This window comes from Ursus arctos, unplaced genomic scaffold (genome assembly GCF_023065955.2).
Source record: "Ursus arctos isolate Adak ecotype North America unplaced genomic scaffold, UrsArc2.0 scaffold_19, whole genome shotgun sequence".
NCBI classification, from domain to species: domain Eukaryota; kingdom Metazoa; phylum Chordata; class Mammalia; order Carnivora; family Ursidae; genus Ursus; species Ursus arctos.
In genome coordinates, this window is record NW_026622863.1 from 14,076,004 (window position 1) to 14,091,061 (window position 15,058).

The following is a 15,058-nucleotide window of genomic DNA, read 5'->3' on the forward strand; positions in this document are numbered from 1 at the left end:
GATGACAAACATTTGTGTGCACATTTTTGTGTGAATGTCTGTTTTCATTTCTCTTGGAGAGAAATCTGAGAGTGGAATGGCTGGGTTCTATGGTCACTCTGTGGTTAACATTTGAAGGACCTGCCACACTGTTTTCCAAAGGGGCTGCTGCATGTCACATCCGCACCCACAGGATATAGAGCTCCCGTTTCTCCTCATCCTCACCAACACTTGTACTGTCTTTTCCTTCATGATGACCCTTCAGTGGGAGTGTGAGATGCCACCTGCTTTCCATACAGAACATTTTCATTCTTAATTAAAAAAATAACTCCTTTAATTTAAAACATTGGTATTACCATGTGTGTCAATACTCTGTATTTTCCCATAGGTTTTCTTTTAATACCATTGATTAATGGGCGTGTTTTAAGTGCGTGTGAAGCTACTTTTGATTCCATTCCTTGGGCCAGTTTTTTCTATTTTGAATACCATTCCATAAAGTTTTAATGATAGGGGCTTTAATAAGATGTTCTGTGATGTTTGGAAGCCTCTCCATTACCTCCTGCCTCTCCCAACAGTCTTTGCTGTAATTGTCTTCGCTCTCTCGTTTTTACCTCATTCTGACTTAGGCTGTTTATTACGAATATTTGAAGCATATAAACGCTTGTCATATCTGCCCTTTCCTGTCTAAGTGACTGTTATTCTAATCGGATCACGCCGTCCCAAGTATCCTGCGGTAGTTTAAGCAGCACTGCCTTAAATCTACATATTAACTCGGGGGGGGGCGGTTCTTCTGCTTTCTGTGGTCTCAGTCAGGTCCGTCTTAGTCATTTCAGGCTGCTGAAACCGAATGGGTGGCTTACACCACACACGTGGGCTCCTCACGGTTCTGGAGGCTGGGAAGTCCCAAGCTCAAGGTGCCAGCAGGTCCGGAGTCTGGCGAGGGCTCTCTTCCTTTGGAGAGGGCCACCCTCGCCTTGTGTTCTGGTGAGGCAGGGGGCGGAGGGGAAGCAGGCTCTCCCCTGCCTCTATCTTGTAAACGCCCTGAACCCTCACGAGGGCTCCATCCTCATGACCCAGGGAGCAAAGGCCCCACCTCCAAATACAGTCACACCGGGAACGTAGGCTTCAACATATAAATGGGGGGGGGGGAGAACACAATTCGTCTTTTCTTCTTTCCAATGACAATGGTTAACCTCTGTTGTGTTTAGAAGGCGCCATGTTTACGTGGATTTATCTAAAGCTCTGGAACTTCGCGGTTCCATCCCTCCCCGCATAGGTACACAGTCTGTGCACACCTGATTTTTGCCTTTCTTCCTTCCTTTCCCGTACTTTCTAGCTACCGTTCTTCTTGCCCACTCTGTATTATTAGACGACATCTCTCTTAGGCATGTGAGCCAGGGTGTCATTTCATTGTGTTCTTGGTGAGACAGTGATCAATGCCTCTGGGTTTTCTCATTAAGAAGAATGTTTATTCTAGGGGTGCCTGGGTGGCTCAGTCAGCTGAGCGTCTGCCTTCGGCCCAGGTCACGATCTTGCGGTCGTAAGATCGAGTTCCGCGTGGGCTCCCTGCTCAGTGGGGAGCCTGCTTCTCCCTCTCCCTCTGCCCTTCCCCCCTGCTCATGCTCTCTCTCTCTCATGCTCTCTGTCTCTCTCTCAAATAAATAAAATCTTTTTAAAAAATAGAGAAGAATGTTTATTCTCGACTGCCTCAAAAATTCTTAGAAGATTGCAGATCTTACCCTTTTGGGAGTTTTACTGGGAAAGGAAGTTGGCTTCGGTGGTGAGGATTATTCCGTTTTCATCTGAATGAATTAGATGTCGAGAGTCTGCTGGATTCAAGGGGCTACTCCAACGCTACAAGTCACTGGGAAGCAAATGTCCGAGTTCGAGGAGGACGAGGGGCTCCCTCTGGGCCACGTGTGGCAGAAGGTGACCCCAGACAGGGTGGGGCTGTACACAGTCCAGGGACAAAAGGAGATGTGGTTGGGGAAGGCTAAGATCTGTGCGTGAGGACAAGGGGACTCTTCTGGGTCGAATGCCTCTGAGGCGTCTCCGGAGGAGGGGAAAGGGCTGGTGCCTTCCATGCAGCTTTCCTCTTGGGATTTGGAATATTGAGAGCGCCCTGTCTCCTGTCCTTAGGAGCTGACCCTATGGAAACAATCTGCAAATCCAGCTCAGAGCACAGGACTTGGCTTGGGTGCTCATGAGGCCTTCTCTGCGGACGCCCTAGAACATCTATGATGAACCAGGAGGCCAAGTAGGTGACCTCTACCCTTTACCTCCTCTCTTTCCCTCCCATCCACTCCTTCACTCCCCTCCTACTCCCCTCCAAGACTGCTCCCTATCCAGATTCACCTCACTGGGCTGCCCCTCATACAACAAACCTACCCTTAGCCCCCATTCAGCTTGAGCGTGAAGGTCATCAGACACAGAAATCGGGGAGGGCCTTGAGATAGAATCCAGTCTACCCATTTTATAGATGGTGTGACTGAAGCCCAGTTGGAGAGTAGGCCAGACTATGAATCTATCAGCAAGGACAGGCTAGTTTATGCTTTCGTAACAGCCACCAACGTCCTGGTGCCTTAGGACAACGAAGTCTTATTTCTCCTCCTGCTTCTTTCTCTTGTCAGCCAACTAGGACCTCTCTTCCACATAATCTTCTTGCTGGCCCCGGGCTAAAGGAGCAGCCAAGATCTGGCATAGTGCTGGTCCCTGTGGTAGAGGAAAAGAAAGAACACTGTGAGTTGCACATTGGCTCTTAGAACTTCTGCACAGACGTGACACGAGTCATTCTTTAGCATATTTCATCGACCAAAGCAAGTTTTGTGGCCATGCCTGACTTCGAGGGAACAGGGAAGTGCCATCCGACCATGGGCCTAGACAGAGGAGAAGAGCTTATCTGCGAATAGCCCTAAATGCCTGGCACAGTGAATTAGGTACAGACCTGGGTCAGGAAAGCTAGTCTCCTAACTCTGGGGCTGAGGGTCTTTCCACTATAATCCTCTGTCTCCGAGGCTCTTTTCCATAGAAGCCTCAATGACCGATAATAACATAATGGACTTTTTCTCCCACGGATGGTTATCCTTAGAGAGCGTGATGTCTTACCCCAAGGGGACCGAGCATTAATGGCAGAAACAAAGGCATTATGTCAGAGTGGCAGGGTGGACACGTTTGAGGGTGAAGGACTTCCCCAGACTTATACCACCTGGACGCTCCTCGCTTCCACCTGACGCCTTGCTGTCCTGGCTGATTGCTTTATGGGCATCCTGGACCTGAACCCTATAGCCCAGAAAAGAAGCTGTGCCCTAGGCCATAACCACACCCTCGGACCAAAATCACACTGAGCCCAGGGACTTAGTCCTTGTCCGGTGCCATCTAGGGCTCCTAGGCCTCAGACGTTTACTGACCTGATAGGCAAAAAATGTCAGTTCTGAGCCTGGCTCTGCCATGGACTTGCAGTATGACCTTGGGTATGTCCTTGGCCTTAGTCTTTCTATCCGTTCAGTGGGAATGGTGATCCCTGCCTACCCCACGGATGTGAGCATGTTTCATGGATACTAAAGCTCTGTGGCAGAGCGAGGAGCTATTGCTATCAGTCCAGTGGCCAGGGTATGGCCAGAGGGGGCTGGGGACACATGCCTTTGCTGGGTGTCAAGGGGAGCAGCTGCCGTCTGAACCCCAGGACATAGAGTCCTGCACCCCAGCCTCTGAGAGTTGGTAAGTCTGCTCCTCCTGGGTGAGCCTCCCACTGTTTTCAGAGTTGGAAGTGGGGTCTCTGCAATCATGAGGATTATACAAGACACGTAAAGCACTTAGAGCAGTGCCTCGCCCACAGTCTGTGCTTTCTAAGTGTTTGCTATTCTTAAGGAACTAGTACCAGAAAGTAGATTTGGAAAGGTTATAGCATATTCCACCATGTGATGGACCACCAGTTAGTTAACAAATCCCCAATTTTTGGACATTTAGGTTGCTTCCAATTTTTATCTATTATGAATAACCTTGCAGTGACAAACTTTGTAATTAAAATTTTTGTGTACACCCATAATTATTTCCTAAGGCTAGAGTGCTAGAAATAGAATTGCCAAATCAATTTTTAAAAAAAATTTTTAAGCTTTGCTATGTAAGTGCCCCTTGCTTTATACTGCTACTCCTACCGGCAGGTTGTTTGAGAGCTCCAGTTTAGAAGGGGAGAATTTGCTGAAAGAGAGAGAGAGATGGTTTGTATTAGGTAGGGTTTGATTTCACTGTGAGTATCAAAAAGCCCTAAGCAATAGTGCTTTAAATAGAAATGTATTTCCTTGTCATGTCGGAGAAACTCAGGACAGGTGGAAAGCCTTACCCTCCACCTTCTTCTGCCCTGGCTTTCACCTCATGATCCAGCATGGCTGCCCAAGGTGCAGCCATCACGTTGACATCCCAACCAACAGGAGGAAGCAAAGAAGGAGATATAACACTTCCACCTGTATCCCATTGGCCAAAACTTAGTAAGATGGCCTATTCTAACTGCAAGGGAGGCTGGGAAATAGAGTTTATTCCAGATGACCAGGAAATATTCAGGGGTTCTAATACTAAGGAAGAAGAAGAGAACAGATTTGGGGGGTACAACTCGTTGTCTCTGCCATGAGCTTAGCTCAGACAGCAGCACAAATAGGTCCATGGAAACAAGAAAAAAATAAAGCATCCCCAGGGGACCATCCACAGGGGATGAACTGAACCCTTCCAGAGCCAGGACACCGGCACAAATTAGCAGGGGGGTAAGGAGTCCAAAAGCCGACTGTTCTCTGGGACCGATCCCTGGGCACAGGCAGGGAGACAGCACAAAGAAGCCACTTGTCTGCCTTTCCACTGCCCCCCAGATGTGGGAGGTGGTTCTTGACTACCCCTTTGGCTTCCTACCAGCTGACTATTCCCCTACTCCCCTGCCCCCCAGCTCACCTGTCCTCCAACTCACCTGTCCCCCAATATCTGCTCCCCCGCTCACCTGCCTATCCTGTCCCTGCAGGGCCAGCTCTCATGGACCCCGTTAGCCTCCAGCTGGGCACCAGCCACCTGTGGAGCTGGCTCGTGAGGCTGCTCAGCAAAGACCCAGAATGGCTGAATGCCAAGGTGAAGTTCTTCCTTCCCAAGATGGACCTGAGCTCCGAGGACAAGGCCCAGGATGCCGCACAGGGGGTCATCCTGCAACTCGGAAGACTGCACACTCAAGGCCGGGCCACTTGGCAGGCATTCATCCATTGCGTGTGCATGGAGCTTGACGTGCCGCTGGACCTGGAGGTGCCGCTGCTGAGCACTTGGGGCCACGGAGATGGTAAGGGCAGGCGGGACAGGCACAGAGCAGCCGGCTAGCCCCGTCATGGGGACCAGGGAGGCCCGGGGAAGGCTGGGACCCACCTGAGTCACACAAAGATGATGTGGTCAAGCCAGGAACCAAATTGTATGTTTCGGAGCACTTTCCAGAGTAAATTCCTGAGTTTCACAAAACCTAGAAGACCCCCTTCTTCCACCTTGCCTCACCCTAGTTGCCAGAAAGGCTGGATACAAGGAGAGAAAGGACCAGTGTCTCCTTCCAGCCAAGAAATTCTAAATGGCCCATCATGCTTAAGAGGTTTCTTTCACAGCCTGGTCAGGAGGAGCCACGGGCAGAGCCTTCCAACCCCTGCTGGTGGGCAGGTGCTTTGAACTCTGTGCAGTTCCGTGCGTGTTTCTTGGCACCTTCTGCTTACACGGCATCGTGGGGAAACAGAACACTGAGAGGCAACGGTGTTCTTGGAGAGGAAGTGAGAGCACTCGCAAGAGCTTTGGCACAAGGCAGAGTGCAGGGAATGCAGGGGGTTCAAGTGTGCACGTGTGTGTATAATACACGTGCATGTGCACAAACACGTACACACATGCAGAAACACGTGTGCACGTGCAGACATGCACACACGGGCCTGTCCGTGTACGGACCTGCATATACGCACACATTTCTGCCCACACCTGCTTTCCCCGATTGGGCCCTGCACAGATGGCTGAGTGTCGACCTTATTTCTCTCCTGCCGGGGACCTGCCCTGACAGATGAGCCCTGATCCAGACACCAGGCCGGAGCTGGCCTAGAGCATCCCGCCACATCCCCATAGCGTCTCACATTCCCCCCTCTCTTTCAGGGTTCCCCAGCCAGCTGGAAACTGGTGAAGAAAGCCAGCCTGTCTCTCAGCTCCACCACGGTGAGGCCTGGGGGTGCAGAGTAGGAGGGGGGCGGTGAGCATGCTAAGTCCCTAGCTCGAGCCCGGAGGAGGCTGGTGGTGGCTGGGCACAGACGTTTCCCTTAAACCCGCCTCCTCATCCCCCAGTGCATCTGCACATCTCCCCTGCCCCTGGCCATGGCTCCCAGCCCCACCTCCTCCCCCTCTGCTCCGCTGAAGGCTTTGGCCTGTCCTCATTCCTGTTCCCAGAGGTCGAAGCTGGAGCTTCCTGAGCGAGTGGGAAGCTGTCAGCCCCTGGGCAGTGCCAGGATCCCGTCTGCTTTCCCTAGAGGAAGTGTGTTCCCATCCTGTCCTCAAGGCTCAGGTCTCGTCGTCCAAACCCACAGACTCAGGCCCCTCATCATTCTGATGCCCTGGGGCCTGATACTGACCCACGGACTGCCGCCCACACCCTGGCAACCTCTGACTGATTTTTGGATAGAACACAGAGAGGCCAGCAATTAATTGGTAACCACCTCATGGTGCATGGGCCACACTCTAGTCTCCGAACCTTTATTTCTTTTTCCTTTTTTTTTTTTATTGTGGCAAAATACACATAACATAAAACTTCTATCTTAACCATTTTTTTAAAGATTCTCTTTACTTTTTTGAAAGAGAAAGCAAGCATGAGCGGTGGGGAGGGGCAGAGGAAGGAGGAGAAGCAGACTTCCCACTGAACAGGGAGCCTGACAGGGGGGCTCGATCCCAGGACCCTGAGATCATGACCTGAGCCGAAGGCAGACGCTTAACCGACTGAGCCACCCAGGCGCCCCTGTCTTAACCATTTTAAGTGCACAGTCCAGTGGTATTAAATTCACTCTTGTCGTGCGACCATCCATCTCCAGAACCCTTTTCATCTTGGAAAACTGAAGCTCTGTCCCCATTGAACAAAAGCTCCCCAGTCTCCTCTCCCCCAGCCCCGGGAACCACCATTTTACTTCCTGTCTTTATGATTGTGCCTACTCTCAGTACCTTTTATAAGGAGAACCGTTTTGTGACTGGCTCATTTCACTGAGCGTCATGTCCCTACGGTACCTCCACGTTCGAGCAGGTGTCAGGATTTCCTTCCTTTGTGAGGCTGACGAACGTTCCATTGCCTGTGTCACACCACCCTTGGCTTATCCATCCATCCGTCGATAAACTCTTGGGTTGCTTCCACCATTTAGCTATTGTGAATAACGCTGCTGTGAACATGGGCAAACAAATATTTCTTCGAAATCCTGCTTTCAGTCCCTTTTGAGTATATCTTCAAAATCCAGGGTCCTATGGCAATTCTATTTTTAATTTCTTGAGGCACTTCCATACTGTTTTCACATCCACAGCGCCATTTTGCATTCCCACCACCAGCATCCAAGGGTTGCAGTTGCTCCACATCCTTGCCAACTACGGTGGCTCTCGTGATGGGTGTGAGGGGGTATTGCTCTCACTGTAGTTTTGATTTGCATTTCCCTAATGATTGGTGGTACTGAGCATCTTTCATGTGCTTATTGCCCATTCTTATGCCTTCTTTGGAGATATGTCTCTTCAAGTTCTTTGTCCATTTTTTTAAAATCACCTTGTTTGTTTTGCTGTTGTTGAGTTTAGGGGTTCTCTATATATTCTGGATATTAATCCCTTTTCAGATCTATGTTTTGCAGATATCTCTCATTCTATGGGTTCTCTTTATACTCCGTGGATAGTGCCTTTTGATGTGTAAAATGTTTTTCACTTTCATGAAGCCCGTTTTGTCTGTTTTGCTCTTGTCTTCCCTGTGTCTTGGTGCCATATCCAAGAAATCATTACCAAATCCAGTGTCGTGAAGCTTTCACCCTGTGTTTTCTTCTTAGAGTTTTATTGCTTGAGGTCTTATATCTAGGTCCTTGATCCATTTTGAGCTAATTTTTGTATGTGATATTAGGTAAGGGTCCAACTTCATTCTTTTGAGTGTGGGAGTCCAGTTTTCCCGGCACCATTTTTTGGAAAGATTGTCCATTCCTCATTAAATGGAGACTTGGCACCCTTGTCAAAAATTATTTGACCATATATGTGAAGGTTTCTGGGCACTCTGTTCTTTTTTTTTTTTTTTAAAGATTTTATTTATTTATTCGATAGAGATAGAGACAGTCAGCGAGAGAGGGAACACAAGCAGGGGGAGTGGGAGAGGAAGAAGCAGGCTCATAGCAGAGGAGCCTGATGTGGGGCTCGATCCCACAATGCTGGGATCACGCCCTGAGCCGAAGGCAGACGCTTAACCGCTGTGCCACCCAGGCGCCCCTGGGCACTCTGTTCTATTCCATCGGTCTGTATGTCTGTCTTTATGCCAGTACCACACTGTTCGGATTACTGTAGCTTCGTAGTAAGCTTTGAAACGAGGAAGTGTGAGTCCTCCAACTTTGTTCTTTCTTCAAGAGTTGTTGGCTCTTTGGGGTCCCTTGGGATTCCATACGAATTTTAGGATCAGTTTTCCTATATCTGCAGAAAGGGTCGTTGGGATTTGATGGGAACTGTGTTGAATCTATAGATCGTTTGGGGTGAGACTGCCATCTTAACAATATAAAGCCTTCCAGGCTGTGTGCCTGGGATGCATTTCCATTTATTTACACCTTCTTTAATTTCTTTCAACAATGTTTTGTAGGGGCACCTGGGTGGCACAGCGGTTGAGCGTCTGCCTTCGGCTCAGGGCGTGATCCCGGTGTTGTGGGATAGAGCCCCACATCAGGCTCTTCCACTATGAGCCTGCTTCTTCCTCTCCCACTCCCCCTGCTTGTGTTCCCTCTCTCGCTGGCTGTCTCTCTCTCTGTCGAATAAATAAATAAAATCTTTAAAAAAAACAAAAAAAAACAAAAAACAAAAAACAATGTTTTGTAGTTTTCGTTATATGTGTTTTGCACCTTCTTGGTTAATGTTTAAGCATTTTGTTTTTTCAGTGTTTTTGTAAATGGAATTGTTTTCGTAACTTCTCTTTTAGGTTGTTCATTGTGTGTAGAAATGCGGCTCATTTTCGTGTGTTGACTTTGCTTCCTGCTCCTTTGGTGGCTTCATTTATTAGTTCCGAAAAGCCTTTTCCTGAAGTTTTTAAGGTTTTCTACATGTAAGACCCTATCCTCTGCAAACAGGCTGTTTTACTTCTTCCTTTCCAGTTTAGATGCCTCTTATTTCTTTTTCTTGCCTAATTGCTCTGGCCAGGACTTCCAGTACTATGTGGAATAGAGGCGGTGAAAGCAGTCATCCTTGCCTTGTTCCTGATCTTAAAGGGAAAGCTTTCCGTCTTTCACCGTTGCGTCTAGCAATGGCTGTGCACTCAGAGCCTTTATTTCTATGGAAGTATGGGCAATAACATCAACAGGCTTTAACAGAAAACATCCACCCCATAATCCCGCCTCCCCAGCAGATCAAAACCATTTAGTCCTGGTCCCTGTCCCTTCTGGCCCATATCATCGAGCTGGCCTAATTATCACATGGCTGTGACCAGACCTGAATGATATTTATTTAGCCAGTGGGTCCCTTATTAATAGAGAACTTGACAGAATATGAAAATACTCTCAAACTAGTTCCAGTCCCTCTCTGGGATCCCTGAATCTCACTGCAATCCAGCACCTAAACAGCCAATGCCTGGGGCAAGGGGCCTGCTCAGGGGCTGCTCTGACTGGTCACTGACGCCTGCCTGTGGGAGTGTCCTGCTTTCCTTCTTCACATTCTTCCCTGAGTCCTCTTTCCTTTCTTCTTCCCCTCTCTTCTCTCTCCCCTTCCTTCTGGTTTTCCTTCTTCCTGTCTTCCTCTCTCAACCTCTTCAGCAAGGCATTAAAGTGACTCTTGACAATCCACAACCAGACAAGATTTTGAGAAACCAGTAAGGGAAGTTAAGGAAATGTGGGAGATGCGAAATAAGGGTGATAAAACACACTGACACAGGGGGGAGGGCACAGGCCTGGCCAAGCCCATTGGAAGCTCCACTTTCTAACCAGCAGTGGCCTCGACAGTGTTTCTGAGGCTGCAGGCTGTGGGCCCAGCTCCCTGCATCCTGGACTGGGAGATCCCCCAGCCCAGAGCCTCCAGGCCTGTCACGCAGGCCTGGGACCCACTTCTGCAAACAGAAGCTGCTGTTGGTGCAGCCTCTGGCCGCGACCTGCCTTCGCTCAGTCCCTGGGTACAGCGACACTTGTCTACCTACTGCCTGTTTGTGGCCTGGAGCTCCCCAAAGGCACTTGGTGCCCCCTCAGCCCAGGCCCCCAAACTTGACCCCTTACTCTTCTCTCTTTCTTTCCAGGCCTCAAGCGGCCTTATCAGAGCTGTGGGTCCTCACCCCGCCTGAAGCAGTGCAAGAAGCAGCAGCTAGGTGGGTACCAAGGTGGGGAAGGACCCAGACATAAGGGCTGGACTGCACTGGGGCCAGGACACAGACTGACGAGAGCCCAGCGACTCTTGTCTTCTTTTCAACAGAGATGGCCTGGAGGTCCTGGGTGGGCAGAGGAGAGGTGACCAGTATGACCTCAGACCTGGGCCCTCATTGGCCGGTTTAGAAATGGGCAGAATACCAGGGAGAGCCCCCACCACCACCACCACCACAAGGCATGAGGGCTGCTGAGGACCAGCCAGGCTGGAGGGGACTAGAGAAGATAGAACTTCTCTCATTCTCCACCAGTTGTCCAGAAGAATCCTTGTTCTCAACCACTTGTCCCCAGCATCCCCTGACAGTGGCCCTGGTCCTTCCCCTGGGCCTTGCAAGCTCTCCCAGGGATCCAGCAATTACAAAGTCAATGCCCCGCATAGGAAGGGCCCGGCTCCAGTTCTGATTGGCCAGTATCTAGGCCTACAGGTTGTTAGCACTCACCCCGGGGCATCGCAAACCTGAAATACTGGGAGGGGAACAGGCTCTTCAGATACACAGTTAAGAGGTTGTTCTAAGAAGATGTTGCAAAGGAAGCCCCCCACTTCTCCTCCCCCATCTCACTGAGACCTTTACACTGCCTGTATTGTTGGAAAACAAACAGAGCCATGATCTACGCTCCCCCAGCCAGACTTCGCCCATTTAAATGGCCCCCAGAGCCAGCGCTTCTCTGGAACCAATTCCTTCTAGGAATTGTGTACTCTTGCAGCACACAGCTTGCACACCCCCTTGCACACGCAGCTGAGGCTACAGGCTCCCGACAGCCAGCACTGGGGTGAGCGGATCTGTGGGTGGGAGGCCTGCCGCCCTCATGCCTACCCCGCCCCCTGCAGAGTTGGCCAGGAAGTACCTGCAGCTGCTGAAGACGTCTGCGCAGCAGCGCTACGCCGGCGGGAGCCCCGGGCCAGGGCAACCACTTGCCTTCCACCAGGCCTACATCCCCCCGATCCTGCAGTGGAGCCGGACCACCGCGCCCATCCACACCCAGGAGGGGGCCACGCTGGCAGAAGACGGCACTGACGTGAGCATCCGGGACCTCTTCAACACCAGGGCCGACAAGGGCCCGAGGGTGACGGTGCTCCTGGGGAAGGCGGGCATGGGCAAGACCACCCTGGCCCACCGGCTCTGCCAGAGGTGGGCTGACGGCCAGCTGGACCGCTTCCAGGCCCTGTTCCTCTTTGAATTCCGCCAGCTCAACTTGGTCACATGTCTGCTGACACTTCCTCAGCTCCTTTTTGACCTGTACGTGAGCCCTGAGGCGGGCTCCGACTCCGTCTTCCGATACCTAGAGGACAATGCCGACGGAGTCCTGCTGATCTTTGATGGGCTGGACCAGGCCCTCCACCCCCATTGCAGCAGGGAGAAGGAGGGTCCTGAAGACCCAAGCCCGGCCCTTGCCCTCTTCTCCGGCCTCTGCCGGGGGACCCTGCTGCCCGGCTGCTGGGTATTGGCCACGTCCCGTCCCGGGAAGCTGCCCGACTGCTTGCCGGTGGAGGCAGCCACGGTCCACATGTGGGGCTTTGACAGGCCGCGCATGGAGGAGTACGTGGGCCGTGTCTTCAGTGACCCGCTGCGGCAGGAGGCAGCCCTGGCCGAGCTGCGTGAAAGCAGACACCTGCGGAGCATGTGCGCCGTGCCCGCGCTCTGCTGGGTCACGTGCCTCTGCCTCCACCGTCTGCTCCCGGGCAGCTCTCCAGGCCAGGCTGCGGCGCTCCTGCCCACCGTGACTCAGAACTACGTGCAGATGGTGGCCACGCTCGGCCCCCGGGGCTGCCTGCCCCCCGAGTCCCTGCTGGACCTCAGTGAGGTGGCCCTGAGGGGGCTGGAGACCGGGAAGGTTCTCTTCTCTGTGGGAGACATCCATCCGTCCACGATGGCCTCCGGGGCTGCCCTGGGCTTGTTGACCTCCTTCTGCATCTGCACGGGCCCTGGGCACCAGGATACAGGCTATGCCTTCACCCACCTCAGCCTCCAGGAGTTCTTTGCTGCCTTGTACCTGATGGCCAGCCCCAAGGTGGACAAAACTGCTCTTGTGGGCCACGTCACCCTCAATTCTCACTGGGTGCTACGGACCAAAGCGAGGCCGGGCCTCTTAGACCACCTGCCCACCTTCCTGGCAGGGCTGGCGTCCTGCGCCTGCCGGCCCTTCCTCAGCCTCGTGGCCCAGCGGGACGAGACGTGGGTGAGTGCCAAGCAGGCTGCGGTGATGCAGGCCTTGAGGAAGTTGGCCGCCCGCAGGCTCACGGGGCCGAAGGTCGTAGCACTCTGTCACTGCGTGGGTGAGACCCAGGAGCCTGAGCTGGCCAGCCTCGTGGCCCAAAGTCTCCCCTATCACCTGTCCTTCCACAATTTCCCACTGACCTACACCGACCTGGCTGCCCTGACCAACATCTTGGGGCACAGGAATGCCCCCATCCACCTGGATTTTGAGGGCTGCCCCCTGGAGCCCCACTGCCCTGAGGCCCTGGCGGGCTGTAAGCAGGTGGAGAATCTCAGGTGAGAGTAGGGTCAGGGGAGGACTGCGGAGGACCTGGGAGGGAACTAGGCTTCGGGAGTGTGGAGTCGGTCAGAACCTTGCTGCGGGAGGCTGGGTGTGAATCTGGAACATCAGAACAGATAGTCTGAGCTGCCCCTCAGCCTGAAAGCTGGTGCGGAAGCTCCATGCCTCCCAAGACCTTGGGGTCCAGTTGGCTCTCAGTTGGACTTTGTTACTGTTGCTGGGCTTTCAGTCTCCCTGTCCCTCTCAGCCGTGGGCTGGAGCCTGTGACCCCAGAGGCGGTTTGACTTTGGGCAGGTTATTTAACCTCTCAGCCTGAGTTTCTTCGTCCCTAAAATGAATCAGTAATAATATGGACTATGTGAGATTGTTGTGAGAGCCAGATAAGAGAATGCTGGGAAAGCGCTCCTTAGCGGGCGCCTGGCGCACAGTGATGGCTCAGTATGTGTCGTAGTAGCGAGAGAAAAGGTGAGGCCCAGAGATCCCACCCCCCCAAATACAGTGGATTAAATAATGTTGAGTTTTGTCTCGCTGTCACGGAACACTCAGAGGTAAGTGGTGCTGATCTCTGAGATGGCACAGTTCCATGTGGTCAAGCAGGGACCCAGCTCCCTTCACTGACGCTCCATCTTCTCCTCTGGCATCTGGATCTGCATGGGCAAAGCTGGGTCGTGGGCATATCAGTGCTCTGGCCTAGGGGAAGGGAGGGGGAGAACGCATGAGTTGCATCCAGTAAAGCCTACACCCACGGGGATGGGGCACATTCCTTCCGCTTACATGCCAGTGGTAAGAACATCGGTGCATAGCTGCTCTGAGCTGCACGGGAGCCTGGAAATGCCGCCTGTGACTGGGAAACCATGTTTCCAGTTAGAGCTCTATCCGTGGAGAATGGGTTTCAGTGGGCTGATAGCAGTCTCTGCCCTAATATGTATTTGTTATTACTACAAACAACAGCTACTACTGCCACTACTACTATTCACATAACTATTCAGTTCCATCTCTCAGAGGAAGGGGTGGGTGATGGCTTCTAAGCCCTGCTCAGCATTGAGCCTCTGCTCCCTTGCCTCTTCCTGTGGCAGCTTTAAGAGCAGGAAGTGTGGGGACGCCTTTGCAGAAGCCCTCTCCAGGAGCCTGCCGACAATGGGGAACCTGAAGAAGCTGGGGTGAGCCAGGGCTTGGGTCCAAAAGGGACCCTCAGCTGGAAATGCCTGGAACTCTCCCCTCTCCCTTTGGCCTCACACAGGGCGGATTCCGGGCCTACCTCCGTTCCCACCCCCATTCCTTCCCACCACCTTTGCTTACGCTATAGGTTGTCAGGAAGTAAAATCACTGCCCGAGGCATCGGCCACCTGGTGCCGGCTCTGCGCCTCTGTCCGCAGCTGGAAGAGGTCAGGTGAGTGGTCTCCAGGAGGACCTGCTGGCTAGGGGGACAAGTCACTTCCCAGGTCCCTGGGCCCCCCACCCCCACCCCAGAGCCTGTAATGAGTCCTGCATTTTCCACGAGGATCTGGCCAGTTGTTTTTCAGTGAGATCAGAGAGGGGAGGCATTGGCCCAAGAACTGGGTGGGGCTGGATCCAAGCACAAGGCTCCCAAAGACCCTCGAGTGTTGCTTCCTTCATCTAATATTTTGGGCTGTCTTGAAGGACCTTGAGGTTTGAGGCCCTCGCCCCCTCTTTCTGTGACCTTGAGAGAAGAGATGGTAGGGTGCGTGCAGGTGTGCACATACGTGTGCACACTCGCTTCCTCACTTAAATACACGTCCCCCTCACATGCACATTCATAGGTGTGTGCACATGCATGCATGCTTAGACCCACAGACACATTTAGATGCAAGTACATGCTAGCCGAGCACGTGTACGCAAATATACTCCTGCCCTGGGTTTGTGATGAGTAGCCCAAGAGGGGTGGGGCCGGGGAGCCTTCTCGGCAGCTCATTGGCAGAACCATCACTAGCTTATATGGCACCTTTATGAGATTTAGAAAAGGTGCCTTA

The 15,058-nt window shown here is 52.3% G+C and overlaps 1 protein-coding gene across 13 annotated transcripts in view; it reads left to right on the plus strand.

Annotated features, from left to right (window-relative positions):
• NLRC5 (NLR family CARD domain containing 5) overlaps nt 1-15,058 on the plus strand; it is an 85,343-nt gene that overhangs the window by 22,684 nt on the left and 47,601 nt on the right. For 5 of the 13 annotated variants that reach the window (XM_057314273.1, XM_026494814.4, XM_048223811.2 and 2 more), the window contains exons 2-8: nt 2,119-2,236; nt 4,982-5,287; nt 6,124-6,183; nt 10,448-10,516; nt 11,401-13,063; nt 14,144-14,227; nt 14,374-14,457. In XM_057314273.1, coding sequence (XP_057170256.1) covers nt 4,993-5,287; nt 6,124-6,183; nt 10,448-10,516; nt 11,401-13,063; nt 14,144-14,227; nt 14,374-14,457 — 2,255 coding nt within the window. In that variant the 5' untranslated portion in view covers nt 2,119-2,236; nt 4,982-4,992. Of the gene's footprint in view, nt 1-2,118; nt 2,237-2,609; nt 2,916-4,981; nt 5,288-6,123; nt 6,184-10,447; nt 10,517-11,400; nt 13,064-14,143; nt 14,228-14,373; nt 14,458-15,058 lie in introns of all 13 variants that reach the window. The other 8 variants (XM_044382397.3, XM_044382399.3, XM_044382402.3 and 5 more) reach the window with 4 other exon arrangements.